Source organism: Ceratotherium simum, chromosome 2 (genome assembly GCF_057802395.1).
Source record: "Ceratotherium simum simum isolate JZ-2026a chromosome 2, ASM5780239v1, whole genome shotgun sequence".
NCBI classification, from domain to species: domain Eukaryota; kingdom Metazoa; phylum Chordata; class Mammalia; order Perissodactyla; family Rhinocerotidae; genus Ceratotherium; species Ceratotherium simum.
This window is the reverse complement of record NC_141901.1, coordinates 19521971-19541997: the sequence shown is the minus strand read 5'-3', so window position 1 is coordinate 19541997 and position 20027 is coordinate 19521971. Positions and strand designations below refer to the sequence as shown.

The following is a 20027-nucleotide window of genomic DNA, read 5'->3' as shown; positions in this document are numbered from 1 at the left end:
CGCGCTCCGCTGCTGGCGGCCCGGGTTCGGATCCCGGGCGTGCACCGACGCACCGCTTCTCCGGCCATGCTGAGGCCGTGTCCCACGTACAGCAACTGGAAGGATGTGCAGCTATGACATACAACTATCCGCTGGGGCTTTGGGGGAAAAAATAAATAAATAAAAAATCTTTAAAAAAAAGAATGAAACCTCCAAACAAGAAAAATACACATAGGGGTTCAGCTGTACCCAGGTCACTGACTCACTGACTCACTCTGTAATCACAGCTCAGAGGCTAGCACAGGTTATTTAATGGCTCTATAAATGTTCGCCAGAATCTAACTCCTTAACATGATTATACCACCTAGGAGGGAGGCAGGTCAATGCACTGGAAAGTATGCTAATACCCTATCTACAGGGAGACATCTGTATATAGGAAGGTACTTGATCAAACAAGATTCAAGCTGATAAATTCTGCATTTTCAGTTTCAGTCTTAGCACCCACCCGTTCCTCTACAAACTGCCTTTTTGATATGGATACAAGCAACCAAAATAAAAGCTACCAAGTATACAGCATATACAATATATCTAACACTCTGCTAGAGACTCGCCAGTGAATTTTCTTTAATTTCCCAGACAAGTTAGTATTATTATCCAAATATTTTTTGGTGAAGCAAATGAGGATCAGAAAGGTCAAACAATTAGCTTGGGGTCACACAGCTACTACTGGAGCTGGCCCAGGTTTGAGGCACAGCCTCTCTCTCTTACTGTGCTGCCTCTCTCCCTGACCTCTTTCAATTCAGTTTCTTGGCCCTGTACCTGTTGTACACCTGCTGTGCGGCTCCAAGTTGTTAAGAGCATCTCCTACCATGCTGAGCCCTCTAACGCAGGAGGCTGCGGGGCCACATGTCCTTCCTTTGTATGCTTTTGCTTCTGCTAAGCCCAGAAATCTGCACCATTCACTCACTCGACAAGTTTATTAAGCATCTGTTCTGTCCCAGGCCCTAAGCTAGGTTCTGGGGAAATAAAGACAAACGAGATCCAATTCTTACCGTTCGGGAACAGACTCTAGAATGCTTTGAGTCCTTTTAGAGATTCTTAAATAATAAAGCAGCAGCTACAGAGATTGGTACCCTCTCCATCCCCAAGTGCTCTCTGTAGGGCTAAAACAACGCCCATGGCTGCCAGATTAAGAATGGAAAGGAAGCGGGAGGAAGGGAAACAGCCCAGGAAGAGGATGGGAACAAGTCAAGGGAATGACATCCACCAACATCACTGTTTCTCTGCTCTGCGTGGTACCCTGGGTGGCCATCCCTTGCCCAAGTACTGTACCCACGGCAGAATGACACCACTCGTCGATTGTGCCCCACACTGCCATCGAGTTCACAGCACTGTCGGACACACTTCATTCATAAAAACGGCATGGTTCTTATTTGCATTCATGTACTACATTGTTCTGGAACCTGAGCTCTTCTCCTCTGCTGCTCCCTAAAGAGCCAGGCTGATAGAATCTGAAGAATTCTCTGAAAATCAAGCCTTCTAGAAAAAAGACAGTGAGCATTTCTTTTAGGCATGTTGCCTGCTTTATTTTCCTTGGCTGTATCACCTATTACTATTAGCTACACAGGAATGCCAGGCTCCTTACAGCCCAGAGCGTGCACACACTTCACCAGCGTTCCTACACCAATGTTACCATCATGACTATTAAGAAGTCATCTGCATAAAGCTATGGAGTAGGGAGAAAAGCAAAACAAGACTGAGTCCCATCCCTACCCTTGTAATTACAGCTTTAATTCAGCTGATGAATGAGGAAAGGTACATGCAGGAGAGAGAGAAGGCAAGGCAGAGGGATGAAGTGAAAGGAGACACAAGGAAGGCTTTGGTTATTAGCAAAAGCAAGGCCAGACTATGTTTACCACGGAGTAAGAAACTGTTTGATGGAATGAGATTGACAGCCCAGCCCACTTCCAAAATACTCATGTTAGCAAGAGTATCTCTCTGCCAGTGTTGAGGGCCTTTGTTGTTACTGAAAGTGACAACCTGTTGGATGGGAGGGATAAGCTATGACTTCCTCTGCATCCACGGGGCAGGCAGTCTAACATTCTTTAGGATTTGATACAACAGTTCTAGGTTTTCTCATCACTAGTGGGCACTGAGGAGACCTTTAAACATACCACCAGAAATTAAAACCCATCATCAGTTGCATCTGCCAAGCATTATGTTGGGTATTTGGTTCCATGGCAGCTCTGAGGTTAAACAGTCTACTACACGAAGAGTTTACAGGAAGAGAACCAAATGTCACAGTTCATAATTGCCTGAAAGTCACTCTCTTCACTAGATGAAGGGCAAACACCTTCTGATCCCTGACACACTGATTCATAATGTGAGTCAGACTGATTAGACATGATATTAAGAGAAGAAGCCCTTGAAATAAATTTACAGAAGTAGATTTTCCATAATCTTCCTCACCAACTAGATTAGCACCCAAACATCCTCTAAGTGTAAATGATTTTTCAACAGATGTAGAGGACTACAGATAAACAAATATCTTTTAAAATCAGCTGATTTTAAATCCACATACTGCTCTTTCTCAGACATTTCCTCAAAAATTTCACATTGAATAATTCCAGTCAACAGATGCGGAGTCTCAAAAATCATACAGGACCATGTGAGATCCAGTAGGCAGGCTGATGGCTCACCCTCAGGGGGTGAAGTACTATGAGCTATTTATTCTTAAGGAGGAGAAGTAAGAAAGGAAGGAGAATGGGTTTGGGTGGGGTCATGGGCACTGTTTCCTAATCCTCTTTAGAGCCAGAGATGTGTAAGGATGAGGTTGCTGGTGAGACTCCTGGGTGCTCACGGGTGCAGCTGGGCCCTGGATCCCAGGGAAGCACATCAATGAAATGCATCATAAAGAAATCCACAGATTCTCTGCCTGGGGCCCAGGGACAGGCTCCAGGGAATTATACAACCCTGACATTTGTGTATATAATATCATGTGCATTTTTATAGGGAGAGTCTTTAGAATTTTTACAAGATTCCAAAAAGATGCCCATGACCCAACAAAGCTTAAGAAGTCTTGCATGAGAAAAACTAACCAGATGCAAATGGCATTGAATTAAGACGTTTTTCATTTGAAATTTAGAGTTGTCTTTGAGAGGGCAGAAGACTTCTTGGCCGTCAGCTGTTCTTACATCCTCATAAAATATAAATCTCTATTTTTGCTTGGAGAAGATACTAATACTACAGATACTTAAAAAATGTATTTACTGGGGGGCCGGCCTCGTGGCTTAGCAGTTAAGTGCGTGCACTCTGCTACTGGCGGCCCGGGTTCGGATCCCAGGCGCGCACCGACCCACAACTTGCTGGGCCATGCTGAGGCAGCGTCCCACATATAGCAACTAGCAGGATGTGCAACTATAACATACAACTATCTACTGGGGCGTTGGGGACAAAAAGGGAAAAAAAAGGAGAAGGATTGGCAATAGATGTTAGCTCAGGGCCAGTCTTCCTCAGCAAAAAGAGGAGGATTGGCATGGATGTTAGCTCAGGGCTGATCTGCCTCACACACACAAAAAAAAAATGTATTTACTTTTTCTGCTTCTTACAAGTAAACTCAAATGTACAGTAGAAAGCATATCTTAAAATCTAACGTGAACTGTATTTGGCACTATATTCAGAAACTATTCCATGAGGCCAAGTTTTAATAATCTAGATATCTTCTTTCTCCATAAATACAGTGAAAGACTAGAGTTTAAAATCATTATCTTGCTCTGCAGTAGACTATCATTTTCTTTAAGCTGCCAAATTAGGCAAATGCTACCACTTCCCATAAGGTTCAAGAGCCTGTGAATTGTTAGGCACAACAACAACTACAGACTCCAGTGGAATAATGGTAAAATATCAGAGTAAAAAATAATGAGGCAGAAATGAATGAGACACTCCCACAAGATTTTTAGTCTCCAAAAGGAAAAGCAAAAGTAAATCCAACAAAAGTTATAAAGCTCCTTTGAACTTCCACTGCTCTCCTGACAAAACCTCTCCCCTGGTCATCTCCAGATGCACTCAGGGTCCTGGCCTTCTACACCCCAGCACAGTGAAATGGTACTGAGTGTCCGAGGAGCCGTCCCAACTGCCTGGTTAATAGACCTCAAGTTTCAACACCTGACCCAACAAACACTCGTGTTCAATACAGGGGGGCCTGACTTACAGTGACAATGGGAGGCGGGGCGTGATAGATGAAGGACTCCTCAATTAGTAAAATAATTACATTTTTAGAGAAATTCACTTTTAAAATTGAGCAACTTGAGGCAAGGGAATGTTTTCTATTTATTTTGTATCCCATACTTCCTATCTATTTTTGTATCCCGAGTAACTGGCATGATGTCTGGTACTCAATAAGTGCTAAATAAATTTTTTAAATGCATTTTTGCTACTTGATTTTCTTTGCCACCATTAACTTCTTAGAAAACCACTTGTCCAGCTGTCGTGCAAAGGTACACTGCAGCTCAGCACCAGGACAATCTCTGAATAAGAGTACTCCAAATCAAGTTTCCCTATAAATATTAAACTACCTAATAGTCCCAGTTCTTTTACCTAATGATACTTTTACCTCTATCCTGAGAGAGACAGAGCAGAGATTTCTTTGGTGTTGAGGGAGAGCTGAAAGGTAAATTCAAGCCATGCCCCACAGACATTCAATAAATACAAAAGACAAATCAAGGAAGGGAAGGTTTAAATCTCTAGAAGTTTGGTCAATTTTGCTTCTTATCAATTTAAGGAAGAAAAAAAAAGAATTCCTGGACATTTCTGAGAGAGATTAAATCTCAAAACTCAAGGCTTCTCAGAATGACTTCAATTTTCAGCATGAAGCTCTGGGGTTAATTTTTTTTTTTAAATCAACCCTATAAAACCTAAAGAATAGTTTTGAGTTGCTTCTATGGTTGTCCTGATGCTAGCTTGGACCAAAGAAATTTTTAGCAATGGTAAAAAGTCAGGAAAATAATTTGTAAGAATCCAACTTCCAATGGCAAAGATTACATTAAGCCAAATACATATATTAGGAAAAACATTTTAATTTTCAGAGGGTTAATGTTTAGATGATACATGGGATAGTACATTCACAACATTCAGAAGCATGAACTTCAGATAAGAGAGGAGAAACAGGAAAGCTTGATTTAGAGAGGATAGAAAATTTCCCTAGAAATCTATAACTGTGTGCGTGTCACAGATGATGTAACAGCTTTTCTTTGAATATAAACGTATTCAGTAGTGGGAACACTGTTTATCCTGAATCTACAAATGCTCCTTTGTCCAAGAAAAGTTCCACCCAATAAGTGATCAAGTTATAAACTTTGCTTTTGTTGTGTAAACACATCAGAGGCTACACCCTGGATACAAAAGAAAAAGGGAAATCGGGTTTCAGATGAGAACAATGAATTTCAGTTTTGAGTAAAAACAGGTAGAATTTCAATTATGGAAACACACTGGGAAGGGATCAGATTATCTTAAATGCCTTGTCAGAGTTTGTAAACATTGTTTAAAAAGATAACTTACAATTCAGATTTCAATTTTTACAGACTACTTCTAACTACTAAGCAGATCTTTTTATTGCCAAAAAGCTAGTGGAGGGAAAAAAATCCAAACAAACTGAGAAAGAAAAGATCTTCACCATTATAGTAGGAACAAAATATTTCTTTTTATGCTTCTCTTTACTAAAACAAAATGTTATTGGCAAGTTAAACAGCTTTTGAACCAATATGTGAAACATGGTAATTATTCCTAGATAAAGTTTTCAATCTAAAAAGTCATGCATAAACCAAAATTTCACTAAAAATAAAAAAAGAATTACACTCAAATGAATATTTATGCATAGCTAAAGAATGCTATAAATTAAACTATCATTTTAATTCATTACCCGTCTCTATTTTTCACATTGGTAACATATGCTGGTGTTTTAATGGTGCATTAGAAGATTATACAATTATTCTTTTAGCGGGGTCCACCTCAGATTGGGGTCTGCTGCTAACATACTATATGAATTTAAGACTTCCTTCATTATCTTCCAGTAAATGATCTATATCATAACTTAGGAATTCACGAAGAAATGCTCAGATAAAAGGGCCATAAAAAGTACAAAAGAAATAAAAATTTAAATGGAAAAAATTTCAAAGATAAAATTGGTCCACGATGCCTTAACCACAGTTGTGGTAGGTTCTGAATTTAGGATTGTACTCTTCTTCAGAGCAAAGTTTTCAAGTTATAATACTCAGATTTATAACTTTAGTAGTTAAAATCCACCCCTCTGCAGTGATGAGTTTAAATTCTACAAGTATGTAAGCCTCTAATTATTACCATATTCCATACTTCATGCAGTTGATTAGCATATGGCACTCTGAGATCATACGTATGAGTCCAGTTTCCACACAGATCAACTTTGCATCTTTCTGTCAATGTAAAATCCAGACCCTCCTAGAGAAGCAACTTGGAGACTCTGCATTGGAGTCAGATGTGGGCTGGAATTCCAGCTCGACCACTACTAGCCTTGCAAATCTGGGTAAGTTATTCAAGCATTCTGAGTCTCAGTTACTCTGTCGGTAAAATGCAGACAATACCGTCTCATGCCATTTCCTTGAGGAAGGTATTGATTGCAACATGTATGCAATGTTCGTAAGAACTCGGAGCAGTGTTGGGCAGGTAGTCGGCACTTGGTAAGTGTGGGCGGGTACTAGGGGCCTCCTTGCCAGCAGTCTGAGGTTGGAGCAGGGCATCAGTGCAGACAATACGCAGTGATAGCTCAATGCTCCGTCTCTAGGAAGAGGCTCTTTCTAGTCTCTATGGCTTTACACACTTTAATTAAGGATTGACGGTAGCCCAGGATTCTGGGAAGCTCTATTATACATTAAACATTCTCATGGCCACATTTTTTTTTGGGGGGGGCACTTTTGTTTTAACTCTCTACCCATCCCCTTACAAGAACAGCTTTGTAACAGAAAACACAATATTGTCACCCTAACTCAGGAGGCAATTAGCTTTTTTCCCTTGAAACATATAGTTTATTTTACTTCTTACCTTTTCAATTTTTTCATCCAGCATTCTGAAGAATTCTTGTTGGCTTTCAGAGATGTGCATGCTGAAAAACAAAGAGTAGGTGAGTGTATATACTGTGTTTTCCGAAACCTAGCCCCCTCACATGAAAAATGCTGAGTCTCTAAACTTTGGGCAGACATTTATTTATTGCAGACTTTTCCACTGAAATACTCTGAAGTCATTACAGTAATCCTGCAAATATGTTTCATAATAATCTATCAGTTCCTATGATTTAAGGAACATAATTTCCTTTCAATGTACACATGTTATTTATAGTGATGTTACTGGGAGGTGCGTGCCAAATTCTTTCTTCAGATACACATTTGTGTTTTAAAAAAAAAAAGCATAGGCAAGCAGCACATGGTATATTTCAACCCTGTGTGTGTAACCGTAAAAAGAAAATATATCCCAGTTATTATAGTGAAATGTATATTTGACAAAGGCTGTCAGCATCAGCATGATGTTCAGCTGACTCTATAGGTGTGGGCTGGCAGCAAATGAGCTGAGAACTTGACATTGCCCTTGAACACCTTCTGCATCAGGGCCAGCAATTGAATGCATCTCTTTGGAACTGAAATTCCACCGAATGTGGGAGTAGTTCAGGAGGCAGGTCTGCATAGCACTTGCCCCGTGTGTTTGCTTTTCCTATGCTATTTAACAGCACACTTGGTGGATATGGTTGTGGCGACAAAACATAAGGTAAGGAGAGCAGAGAGGAATCACAGATGGGAAGGGCATGGGGAGGAAAGGGTCTTGGTGGCAATATGGTCTTAATGACAGTAGTTTCCACTAGCAAATAGTTGTGGGTGTTCCAAGGAAGCTAAAGATGCTGGGGTGAGAGTCACGTTGCACTGCATTTCCTTTAGTTACTGTTAGCGTCTGTTGGTTGTAGTGGCTAGGAGTGGGGGTGGGGGTGTGTTGGGGGCCCCTTCAAGTTTAAGTGCGGTGAGCCCCTACCTGACATATTCCTTAGCATTATGCCTCATCCTTTAGGGGCCACAGAGAGGGGGGCAAGTGACTCCAAAGTCTTCAGTCCTCTCATGACAGATAATGGGGTTCAAAAGAGGTTTTCCCCTGTATGTAAAACCAAGACATAAAATCTGGGAGCACAATGACATCAGCTCAGATATAAAAGGAAAACAATGAAAATATCTGATACCAGTCATCAGCTTTTGCGGTTATAAGGCACTTTCACATCTAATGTAATTTTCCCCATCCTTTATATGATCATTGAAATAAAGTACATGTCCTGTTATGGCAGGTTAGAATCTGGGATAATAAGAATATATTAAACAGTCTCTTCTTTTTCTCCAGCTGGCCAGAAAAGCCTTTTGCATTGTTGAGTTTTCCCAGATTCTTTATGGTTTTACTTCTTTAAGTGCCAAAACATTTTTTATTTGAGCCACTTTGGATGCAAACCTTTCTAAACCGTATCCTCTTTAATAGAGAATCACAGACATTACTTAACTTTATCTAAATGACTAATGGCCACTCCCATGATCTTAAATCATAATACTCTTCTGTAATACTGGGATGTCCCCAGAGCCTCTAAGATAAGGTAGAGCTGGCTCTCTTTAAGGAAAATGGCTTTAAACTCCAGGCTTTTGTTCTTTGCCTGTTCTTAAGCTTTTTCTCTCATCTCTTCTTGTCAGGGAGGGTATTAGTTCACCTTCAGTTTTCTTCCCAGTTGCTGCTTCCACTCTATGCTTAGAAACAGCACTGCCAAGTTTCTTAGAGCTGTGTCTAAAGTTAGTACAAACAGGCTCCCAGGGAGAGTCTGGAGGATTTCTTGCGAGTGGGGAACAGGAATATACTGGCACCCACTATGGCTGCTCAGACACTTTTTGGGCGTCCTTCCTGTTCTTGGCCAAGCTCTCAGCAGATGAGATTGCTGGACAGCTCTCTCTGGGTCCCAGAAAGGAAAGGCATGAAGATATATATATCATAATATATATAGTTTCCCTAGGAAATTCCAAGAGACCTCATAAAAATGGCATTTTTAGGATCTGATGTTCATTGTGGAAACTTTCGGGTTAGCATTTTTAGCATACATTGCCTTGCATATAACAGGAGGGCAGTACATATTTAATTAATTGACCAAGCAGTCTCTATTTAAATTTATGGGATTCATGACCCCTCACAGAGGCGGCACAGCTTGTTGGCAGGAGTGAAGTGCAGGCCTCAGATTCCTCATCCATAAAACCAGTGGGCCGGTCTCTGAGGTCCCTCCCAGTGCTAACATTTCCATGATTGTTCCCAGCTTCCATTAACTCCTTTATTGAAATACCACAACACGAAAACAGGGACGTGGGTTAGTATGCACACATACGCACATGAGAAGGACAAGAGGGGAAGTCTTAAGTAAAAGTGACTCTACAAATGTGTCTTGCCATCTCTGTGATCAAGAATGCACAGGCTCAGGGGTCCACATCAGGACCCCGAGACCAAAGGTGATGGTGAGAACCTCAGGATGCATATATGGTAAAGCAAGCAAAAAACCTTAGTGATGTCAGTTTTGTGTAGTTTAACTGCATACTTTATAACCTTTTAAAAAAAGGTATTCCTTGACTAAAGCAAACTGAGCAAAAGCCACCCAACCTAGAATTAATCAGACAAGACAGTGTATTTTCAACCCTATCTGAATCCTGAACTGAATATTAATCTTACTCTGGGGTAGAGGGTACAACGGTCAGGAAGTAAACTACCATTTTCATTTTCACATGTGCCCTTTGAGAAACAATTCTAACCAAATGTAGACAACTGGCTTTCAATCCGGTGCATCTCTACCATCATCCCACGCTGATACAGAAATGCTGCCTGCTTCTTCTTCGTCTAAGAGCATTAGAACATCCCTGCCTGCCTCTGCCTTATTTCAAAACCTACCGAGAAGAGTCACTCACCAGACTATTTCACTATTTTGCCATCTTGAAATACAGTACGTGGACTGTGTTACACAAAGAAGACTGAATGGAAGGGTCACTTATTTATTATCGAATCGTGATGCCCTAAATGAGCTCTTTCAGATAAACTCCGTTGTCCCTGGAGTGCGGCAGACACTGCCAGGTGGAGCAAACGCCCACACGAGGTCCTTGTTACCTGTGCATCATCTTAGGGATAGTGTGACCTGAAAGCATGAGGTTTACTCCACTGCTCTCCATGGGTTGGCTTCAGAGAGAAGCCCTGAAATCTCTTCAACAGGGGCAGAGACAGAACTTCTACTCTGATGAAATAAATTACCCACATCAACTGACTCCTGCCTAGATAAACGTGAATGCCCTCTTCTCATGTGGAAACTATCAACACAGTGGCATTAATTCTAGTTTTTACCTTCAAGAGTACAAACTGCACTGTGAAAAACAGTCCCTAGGTCAAGGAAACAACTCGATTCTTAAATCATTTCTGATGCACAATTTGATGATTGTGAGGGGGGAGAGAGGAGGAGAAAAAGCACACTGGCTTTTCTATCTTTCCTCAAGATAAAGAAAGGGATAATTGAATTGTTTATGACTTAGTTTATAAAGTATGAATATTTGATGCTAAAATTAATTAGATCTAAAAATCTTTTGTAAAAGCCTGTATGTTGGCACTTGATTTAACTAATAAAGCTTAACAATTTCAGTAATTCCCATTTCTTTCTAATAACTATATTCAACCTTGGAAAACACAACGCTCCCCTGGAGCCCTTCTCATGGCCGCCAGTTGGCGCTGGCAAAGCTCTTGTGAGTTAACCGAGCTATCAAAGGCTCTTCTTTCTGTGACTTCTCAGCTTCATGAGACTAGAGATGACAACACTACAAAACCTTAATGACAAGTAATCAAACGAATGAAAAGTGGGCAGAATGGGATTTAGAGCTGAAAGACACATGGCTTTCATTTTTAGTGACTAAAAAAAAGTTTCCAAATAATAAAAACCTAAGCCGCAAAAGTATGAGAAGGCAAGGTCCTAATTCCCTAATACTTCACCTGCGAAAATGAAATTCAATTACTCAGCGGGTTCTGGCAAATCTTGGCCAGAACAAAGTTATTTCTTCATGATTATCATTATTATTTTTCAACTGGACCTCAGGGAAGTGAGTTAATTCTAATCCTTCCATCATGACACATGTTCCATCGTGACAGTAGTTCACGCACGGCTTGCTTTTATTTAGTTAATTATTTTGTTTTTTTAAAAATAATAGTATAATAAGCACCCATGAAACCAAAACAAAAACCGAAAGCTAGGACCTTGAGGACAACCTAGCGCTAACTCACTTCCCAGCCATGTGTGTGTCTCTTCAACTCAAGGAACCATCATACCCTCGCTTTACTGCATCTCTGTACGGGCTTTAAAAGCAGGTGATTCATTTTAATTGTTTTTAACTTTACAAAGAGTGCATCATGCTCTATGTAATCTTTCAGGACTTACTCATGTCTTCTAGCACTACATCACTAGGGTCATCCGGGGCTGTGCATTGCTGCAGGGCATTCATTTTAAAACTGCTAATATGCCACGGTGTGAATATAGAGTAGTTCATTTTACCCAATTTCCTGTTAAAGGGCATTTGGATTGTTTCTAATTGTTCTTACCAAGCATCAGACACAGTGATAAGCACTGGGCATACATTATGTCATTTAACCCTATAAAACAGGATTTTTCACCTCCACTTTTTTTTGAGAAAACTGAAGCTCAGAAACATTAGGTCACTTGCCTGAGACCATAAAGTCAGTATGAATATGCTCTACGTGTTGCATCAAATGAAGGTGTGAGGATTATCTGCCCTTATTATTAATAAATCTGTTATTATCTGGTATGGAATTGTCCTTCCACTTATGAGAAAAAAATCTCATCTTATTTTATGTAACTGCATAATAAATAATAGTTTCCTTGATCCTCTATGTCAGCAAGTTGGAAAAGTACAACTCTTCTCTTGGCCCTCCAGAAAGATTTCTTAGTTGAATTCCAGGAACTCAATGTTCTGACTCACAGTTTAAAATAGACACATAGACACACACACACATACACACACACACACACACACACACGAGCATGCTGCTGTGTAGAAAACAGAGGATTTTCTTCATAATTTTAATGTAAACACATGAACCAATTTAGTCAACTTCTCTGAAAGCTTCAGCACATGCCAGTCTGTAAGGCGTGCTGTTTCAGCGTCACCTTAAATAAGGATTTGCTCTAAAGGAAAAAAGAACTTTTATAGTTCTTTTTTAATATAGTCTCTCTCCTTAGAATTCAGAAAGGGAAGCATTTAGAAATAGCATATATCAAAGGGCTTGGATGAAAAAATGATTTGGCTGTGTGATCAGATATCTGTTGTTCCCAAAGGCAAATAAAATGAGTGTAGATAAAAGTGATTCCCAGTGAAGTGGACTACGGAGGTTGTGATTACAGCATAACATTTACCTAAGGGTGCAAAAATCGGTTGTACCATTATACTGACATTGTAAATGATAAGTGGATTTTAAAAGGTCCAGTTTCCTTTGAAAATAAAAAATTAAACCCATGAGCTCATTCACCACCCCTGAAGAGTCCTAACTGCCATATCATGGTGGCCATGGCTGCAGCAATTCTAAGACACTGAGCCAGGTTAAAGTGATTATGAACTAGGTTATTTTTGTCTCAATTTCCTGGGAAGAACCAGAAATAACACAACTTCTTCTGCTTATGATTTTGATTTAGGAGGCTACTATTACATTCATGTAATAGTCAGATTTATTTTGGGGTGGGGGTGACTGTGCCAAATGTTCTAGTGTGAACAGCACCCTCAGGGAATCTGTTCATATTTAGGTGGAACGGCACAGAAGAGATTTGTATCCTCTGGGATAACAGAGCCTCTTTGAAGAAAGCAGAGGAGCTTCAAAGTCACACAAAGTGCATTTTATTGCCAAGGTAGATTCAGTTCTAGAACAATCTAGAAAACCACTCTTTTGTCCTTTAACTTTTTAATTATGAAACACGTAACACATCGAAAAGAAAACATATAATGTTATTTGTACATTTTTAAATAATAATAATTAAAGGGACATCCACGTAATCACCCCTCAGATTAAGAAATAGAACCCCTGGTCCCACTGTCTTCCAACCAGTCAGAAAGAACCACTGTTCTAAATTTAATGCCTTTTCATTTCCTTGCTTGCCTTTATTGTTTTACCATATACATATATATATATATAATATGTTGCTTAGTTCTGCCTGTTTCTGAACTTTACATGAATGAAGTTATATGTAGGCCAGTACTACTACTTACTTGACTGCTGCAACCTTACATTCATGAGATTCCTTCATCTTGATATGTGTAGCTATAGGTCATTCATTTTCACTGGTATATAGTATTCCCATCATAAGAATATGCCACATTTTTGTTATTCATTATATTTTTGATGGACATTAGAGTTTTAAGAGCTCACGTAAACAATGTTGCTATGGACATTTCAAAATAAGTCTGCTGGCACACGGTTCAAGACTTTCTCTAGCGTATACAACTGAGAGGAGTTGCTGTGGGGGTAAGGTATGTGAGCCTAGGTACAATTTTACTAGATAATGCAAACTGTTTTCCAAAGTAATTGTACCAATTTATATTCCCACCAGCAGGGGTTAAGAATGCCTGTTGTTCCACATCCTGGTCAACCTTTTGTATTATCAGATTTCTAAGTTTTTGCCAATCTTGTGGAACGAAATTGTAGTTTTTATATATTTTAGCTATTCATGTTTCCTCTTCAGCCAAATGGTTGTTCATGTCCTTAGCCTATCTTTCTATGAGTTCTCTGTCTTTTACTTAGTGATTTGTAGAATTACTTTATATATTCTTGAAACTCATCTGTTGTCAATACATGTGTTGTAAATACATTCCATGATTTTGTGGCCTTTTACTCTCCTACAGTATATTTTGATAAACAGAAGTTCTAAATTTTAATGCAGTCATATTAATTAATCATTTTCCTTAAGATTTGCATCCTTTGTAACTTATTCAAAATTCTTCCCTACCCCATGGTCATAAAGATATTCTCCTTTATTTTATTCTAACTGATCTGAAATGACAGCTCTGTCCTATATGATGAGTCTGTTTTTGGTCTCTCTATTCTGTTCCATTAGACCAAACCACAGTGTCTCAGTTACTGGAGGTTTATAACAAGTCTCGATTATTTGGTAGGCAAAATGGAGCTCTCTCTGAAAACATTTTTAGCTTTAAAAATAATATTAGAAAAATAGGAACTAGAACTTACTTTGCTCTGGGTTGATGAACTAATCCCGGAATCTCTTTATTAGTTTTAAGTCTTACATTTGAACTGGCACTTTTTTCCTGAAACACATAAACACACACATGTCAAAGACAAGATGAGAATCAGCAATTTAACAACAGCATGAATTTTCATCACAGAAATGTCAGCTTTGTTTGGGACCCTCCACAGTTGGTTACTTCACAAGGACAAAAGTCCTTGCAAAAATGTTACATAGTACAGGTAGAACCACCAAACACTTTAACAGGGACCATTGTCATGAAAAGAGGAATCAGCTTTATAATAGCTATGATTCTTTTCAGAAAACTATGTGCAACTAATATTTGATTTTTGGGTGGAGTTACTGAAAATAGTAAGAGAATCAAAGAACAGAAGATTCTAGTGTCGCAAAATCACAGCCATTGTTTACTTGCCCAGGTTAACTGACTTCAGTGCATTTTATGTGTAAAAGACAACTATAGTTATTGAGACATAAAGTTTGCACAAGGCCCTAGCAGTGACAGGGTGACAGGGACAGCAACATGACTAAAAATAACTAATATTTTCCATCTGCAACAAATATTGGGATTGAATTTAATTGAATTAATAAAATTCAATACTAGTCTGTATTCAAGAAGCACTTCTTTGGTTTTTGGCCTGATCTGATTTTTTATTCCCAGTATACCAGCCACATGGGAGAGAAACACTCTCAAATCTTAAAATACAAGTCCATTAGTAAGCACACTATCTCATTAATACTATGGCTCTGTAGTTTTACAACATTATCTTTAAAAAAATATTCAAGGTGCTTTATAATTTGCTCTCAAAACATACCCCTAAAATGAAAGGAAAGACTATTCTAAACCTATTTAACAGATGACTATATACACTCAAGGAACCTGAGGTATGACAATAATTAAAGACCCAGGCTAGGACAAGCAATAAACACTCCTGTGGGTCGACCCACCATTCTCACCACAGGCAGAGTGTTATGGGATGGCACATAAAACAGATGGTCCCCAAATGAACTCTTTCAAGAGTTCATATATTTCCTAGGACAGCAGAAGCCGTTTCAGTCGGTGAAACTCCAATGACTTATACGCTATGGTTGTTTATTATTTACCATGAAACATGAGCTTATCTATTTAACATGAGTACTCCAAAATATAAGGTAATTTTGTTTGTGATCTTCTGGGAAAAGAAACAGTCATTATAATTCTTTTGCAGTCTATCTAACCTTCTTTATCTCACGATAAACTTAAGAATGTTTTCATGAACATTTAAAAAGTATAAAATATATGCTGTTCCCTCTGCTGATGTAGTCAGGGAGAAACAGATGAGCTACCTTATTTTCTACAAAGCAGGTGGGAGAAATTAGGAAACTCTGATGCACTCACTCCAGGAGGGCAGGGCCAAGTCCTCTCTACCATCGGGGCCACAGTGCCTGGCTAGGCGCTTGGCACTTTTTGGGAGGTGCTCATCAAATCCGGGTGGCATGAAAGATCAATGTCAACAAATGATGAACTTCTTTTGAACAGAGATAAAAATAGCTCAAATGGAGTCTCTCTGCAAGACTGAAGAGGTAGGTTCCCAAATTAGTCATTTTTTCCCTTAAACTTTCTATCCACTTGGATTAAGCATTAAAAATGGACATATTTGATATGACAGAACCTTATACTTTTGCTCTATTCACATAATTTCCCAAAGTCTTTGAGCTTAAATGACACACTATAATTTTAAACATTGCTGAGGCAGGAAAGCTGCTTCTAATTCTAAGACTATAAATGATATAAATTGTATCCTGTTTATATTCGATTTATTAAACTGTACCTTTCATAATGACATTGCCTCACCAAATCTTCCTTAAAAACACATTGTGAATCCCCCAAACAACAAGGACTCAATGGATGGGCAGGGCACTCCTGCCCAGGAGAGAACAAGTCAACCCCCAGTGCATCACACACAGGTGGGCACTTCCAGGAAGTGAGAGGACCAAAGGGGAGGCAGGGGGAAAGGGAGGAAAAGCAACTTCAGATTACCCAGTTACAAAAATATATATATATATAATTACACAGAGATTTCTAGTATGTATTTATAATGCATTTGTTTTTACAAATTACCACTTACCAAGTTCAATAATAACTCACTGAGCACTTACTGTAAGTCAGGCACTATTCTAAGGAATTTACATATATTAACTCATTTTTTTTTTTTTTTGTGAGGAAGATCAGCCCTGAGCTAACATCCATGCTAATCCTCCTCTTCTTGCTGAGGAAGATCGGCTCTGAGCTAACATCTATTGCCAGTCCTCCTCCTTTTTTTCCCCAAAGCCCCAGTAGATAGTTGTATGTCATAGCTGCACATCCTTCTAGTTGCTGTATGTGGGATGCGGCCTCAGCATGGCTGGAGAAGCGGTGCGTCGGTGCGCACCTGGGATCCGAACCCAGGCCGCCAGTAGCAGAGCGCGCGCACTTAACTGCCAAGCCACGGGGCCGGCCCTATCAACTCATTTTAATGTTGCCAAATATTTACATATATTAACTCCTTTTTATGCCCACTATAGCTCTCTGAGCTAGGTACCATTATTGTCCCCATTTCATAGATGAGGAAGCTGAGGCATAGAGAGGTGAAGCACTTACCTAAGATCATGTAAGTAATATGGGATTTGGGATTTGAACCCACGCAGAATGGCCCCAGAGTCCATGCTATTAGCCACTAGGCCAGCAGTGCCCAAACTTTTTAGTATCAAGACCCCTTTACCTAAATTCTCCAAATTTTGACACATTTCATTATACAATATGAAAAAATCACATCTGTTAAAATCGCCACCAATCTCGTTAGAAAAATCTTGACAGAAGCCGTCAAGCTCATGGTGGTATCACGTTTTCCAAAATACTAATTTTGGCCTAAAGTTTGAATTTGGCGACTGGCAGCAAATACTGCCCATTGTTTTCTTTGAAGTGAGAGCGTCTCTTCATTCATTTTTGAGAAAATGTTTGCAAAATACCCGTCTGCATCTCCATAATTTGTCTGTCAGGCATTTTTTTCCAAAGTAGAGTTGGTGTTCCATAAAAACAACTGCTAGTTCAGCCTGCAACTCAGTCAGCTGCTGAAGTTCTTTTCCTTGAGATAACCCTCTGACTTGGGTACGCAGAAGAAACACTCTATGCCTATTTCCCATTTCATCAAATAGACTATTAAAAACATATGCACCCAGGGACTGGCCCGGTGGCGTAGCAGTTAAGTTTGAGTGCTCCGCTTTGGCGGCCGGGGTTTATGGGTTCGGATCCCGGGCATGCACCTGTTACACACTGCTCATCAAGCCATGCTGTGGTGGCGTCCCACGTACAAAGTGGAGGAAGACTGGCACAAATGTTAGCTCAGGGCCAATCTTCCTCACCAAAAAAACCCCCCAAAACACATGCACCCAGGCACAAGATTTAATAAAATTAGAATAATTTTTACTGCTTCATCAAGGACATTCTGAAGTGAATACGGAATGTATTCTTCCACTATGAGTGCGTGGTGGTGAGGAACACAATGACTATTTTTTTTTTTATAATTTTATTTATTTTTCCTCCAAAGCCCCAGTAGATAGTTGTATGTCATAGTTGCACATCCTTCTAGTTGCTGTATGTGGGACGCGGCCTCAGCATGGCCGGAGAAGCGGTGCGTCGGTGCGCGCCCGGGATCCAAACCCTGGCCGCCAGCAGCGGAGCGTGCGCACTTAACCGCTAAGCCATGGGGCCGGCCCCACAATGACTACTGACAAGCTCTGGTGCCACTGCCTAAAGCACTGGCAGTTTCACCTATTGTTGTTTTTGCACCATCTGTGCAAACGTCAACATGGCAAAAAAGGCAAATAGTTTCTTAGTATTATTAGGAAAATGACCTCGAGGACTCCCTGAGATTGTCCCTGGGACCCCTTGGGTCTGCAGGCCATACTGACTACAGCGTCTATCTCTTTTGCATAGACGAGAATTATCAATTATTTAACTATGCTGCATGCCTTATTTAAAAAAAATTACCCATCTTATTGAGGTAAAATTTATATTCCATAAAATTTCCTCATTATAAACGTATAATTAAATGATTTTAATAAATTTAGAGAGCTGTGCAGTTATCACCACAATCCACTTTTAGAACAGTTCTATCTCCCAAAGTTGCCTCAAACCTATCTGTAGCTATTCCCTGCTCTCATCTGTAGCCCCAGGCAACCACAGATCTGCTTTCTGTCTCTACAAATTTGCCTTTTCTAGATTCATATAAATGGAATCTTATAATAGACAGCCTTTTGTGCCTGGCATTTTTCACTTAGCATAATGTTTTTGAGGTTCATCCATATTTTAGAATATGTCAGTATTTCATTTATTTTAATTGCTAAATAATATTCCAATGTATGGATATACCACGTTTTGTTTATCCATTCATCACTTGATGGACATTGGAGTGTTTTCAGTTTGTGGCTATTATGAATAATGCTGCTATGAACAGTCACACACAAGTCTTTCAGTGAACATATATTTCCATTTCTCTTGGGTAGATTCCTAGGAGTGGAATTGCTAGATTATATGGTAAGTTTATGTTTAGTTATTTAAGATATCACCAAACTGTTTTCCAAAGTGGGTGCACCATTTTACATTCCCACCAGCACTGCATGATGGTTCTAGCTGCTCCATAGCCCTACCAATACTTGGTATTGTCTTTTCAATTATTGCTGTTCAAGTGGTGGTGTCTCATTGCGGGCTTTATTTTAAAAACATAACTTATTTGGATTTGTTCTTTTACTTCTTTGTATCCTCCAGAACACTTAGCACCTTGCTACATGAGAACATTTATATGCTTACTGGTTAGCTGTATTTGCATCCAGAAGTCAGTTTTATATTTGCTCAGAACCATTATTTAACTTCTACTTTGGGTTTGTTTTTTGGGGAAGGGAAGGTTTAAAGAGATCTGCCTTAAAAAAAAAAAAATGGAAGCAAGCAAACAAACAAAACCAAGAAGGGCTGGAGGAAGGACGAGGCCGATGGGAGCCTCAGATGGAGCAGACCCAACAGAGAGGGGTGAGAGCCACGCCACGTCTGGGGTGCTCCAGGAACAGGAACAGAGTATTAAACTGGGAGATGACAGAAGAGGTAACTAAGATATTGTTTCCCTGGGCAAGAAAAAACTATTTTAATGGTACTTGACGCTTATAAACTAAGTACCTAAAATAAACTGGTACCAAGTGGAACTAAAATGAAGCCGCTGAAAAGGCCCTCAGCAGGCAGCTTGTAGAGCAGTGTTTTTCATGATCCATCCCTATTGGCATCAGAATCCTCTGGGATGCTCGTTAAAATACAGATTCCCAGGCCACACTCAAGACTTCCTGAGTGTGAGTCTTTGGGATTGAGGCCCAGGAATCTGCACTTTAAACAAGAGTCCTAGGTGACTCTTAATTCAAAAAAGTTTGCGAGCTTCTATTTCAGAGAAAAGATACCTTCGTGCTTAGGATTCCCCCAGTTGGCCTTCCTCAGAGCAGTTTTCAGACTGAGCTCTGGGGTTCTGCAGAGCTGCCGTGGGGGTCAATAGAGAGGCCCACCAGAGCAGCAACCCCTTTAACTGTTTTATATTTAGGGGCTCTATCAGTTGGAAAAAAGCCTTCATTTCTCAAGTGTTTGCATACTAACGTCGGGTAGTAACAGGTGTATTTAAATAGCAAATCAAACAACTTTCTCCCTTGCTTGGAATAATTTTATTTCTTTAAA

General features: G+C 39.7%; 1 protein-coding gene across 2 annotated transcripts in view; it reads right to left on the bottom strand.

Annotated features, from left to right (window-relative positions):
• Positions 1-20027, bottom strand: part of C2H1orf21 (chromosome 2 C1orf21 homolog) — a 217355-nt gene that overhangs the window by 12991 nt on the left and 184337 nt on the right. For both annotated transcript variants that reach the window (XM_087438832.1, XM_014783352.2), the window contains exons 4-5: positions 14287-14363; positions 7051-7111 (exon numbers count right to left, since the gene is read on the bottom strand). In XM_087438832.1, coding sequence (XP_087294958.1) covers positions 7051-7111; positions 14287-14363 — 138 coding nt within the window. The remainder of the gene's footprint in view (positions 1-7050; positions 7112-14286; positions 14364-20027) is intronic.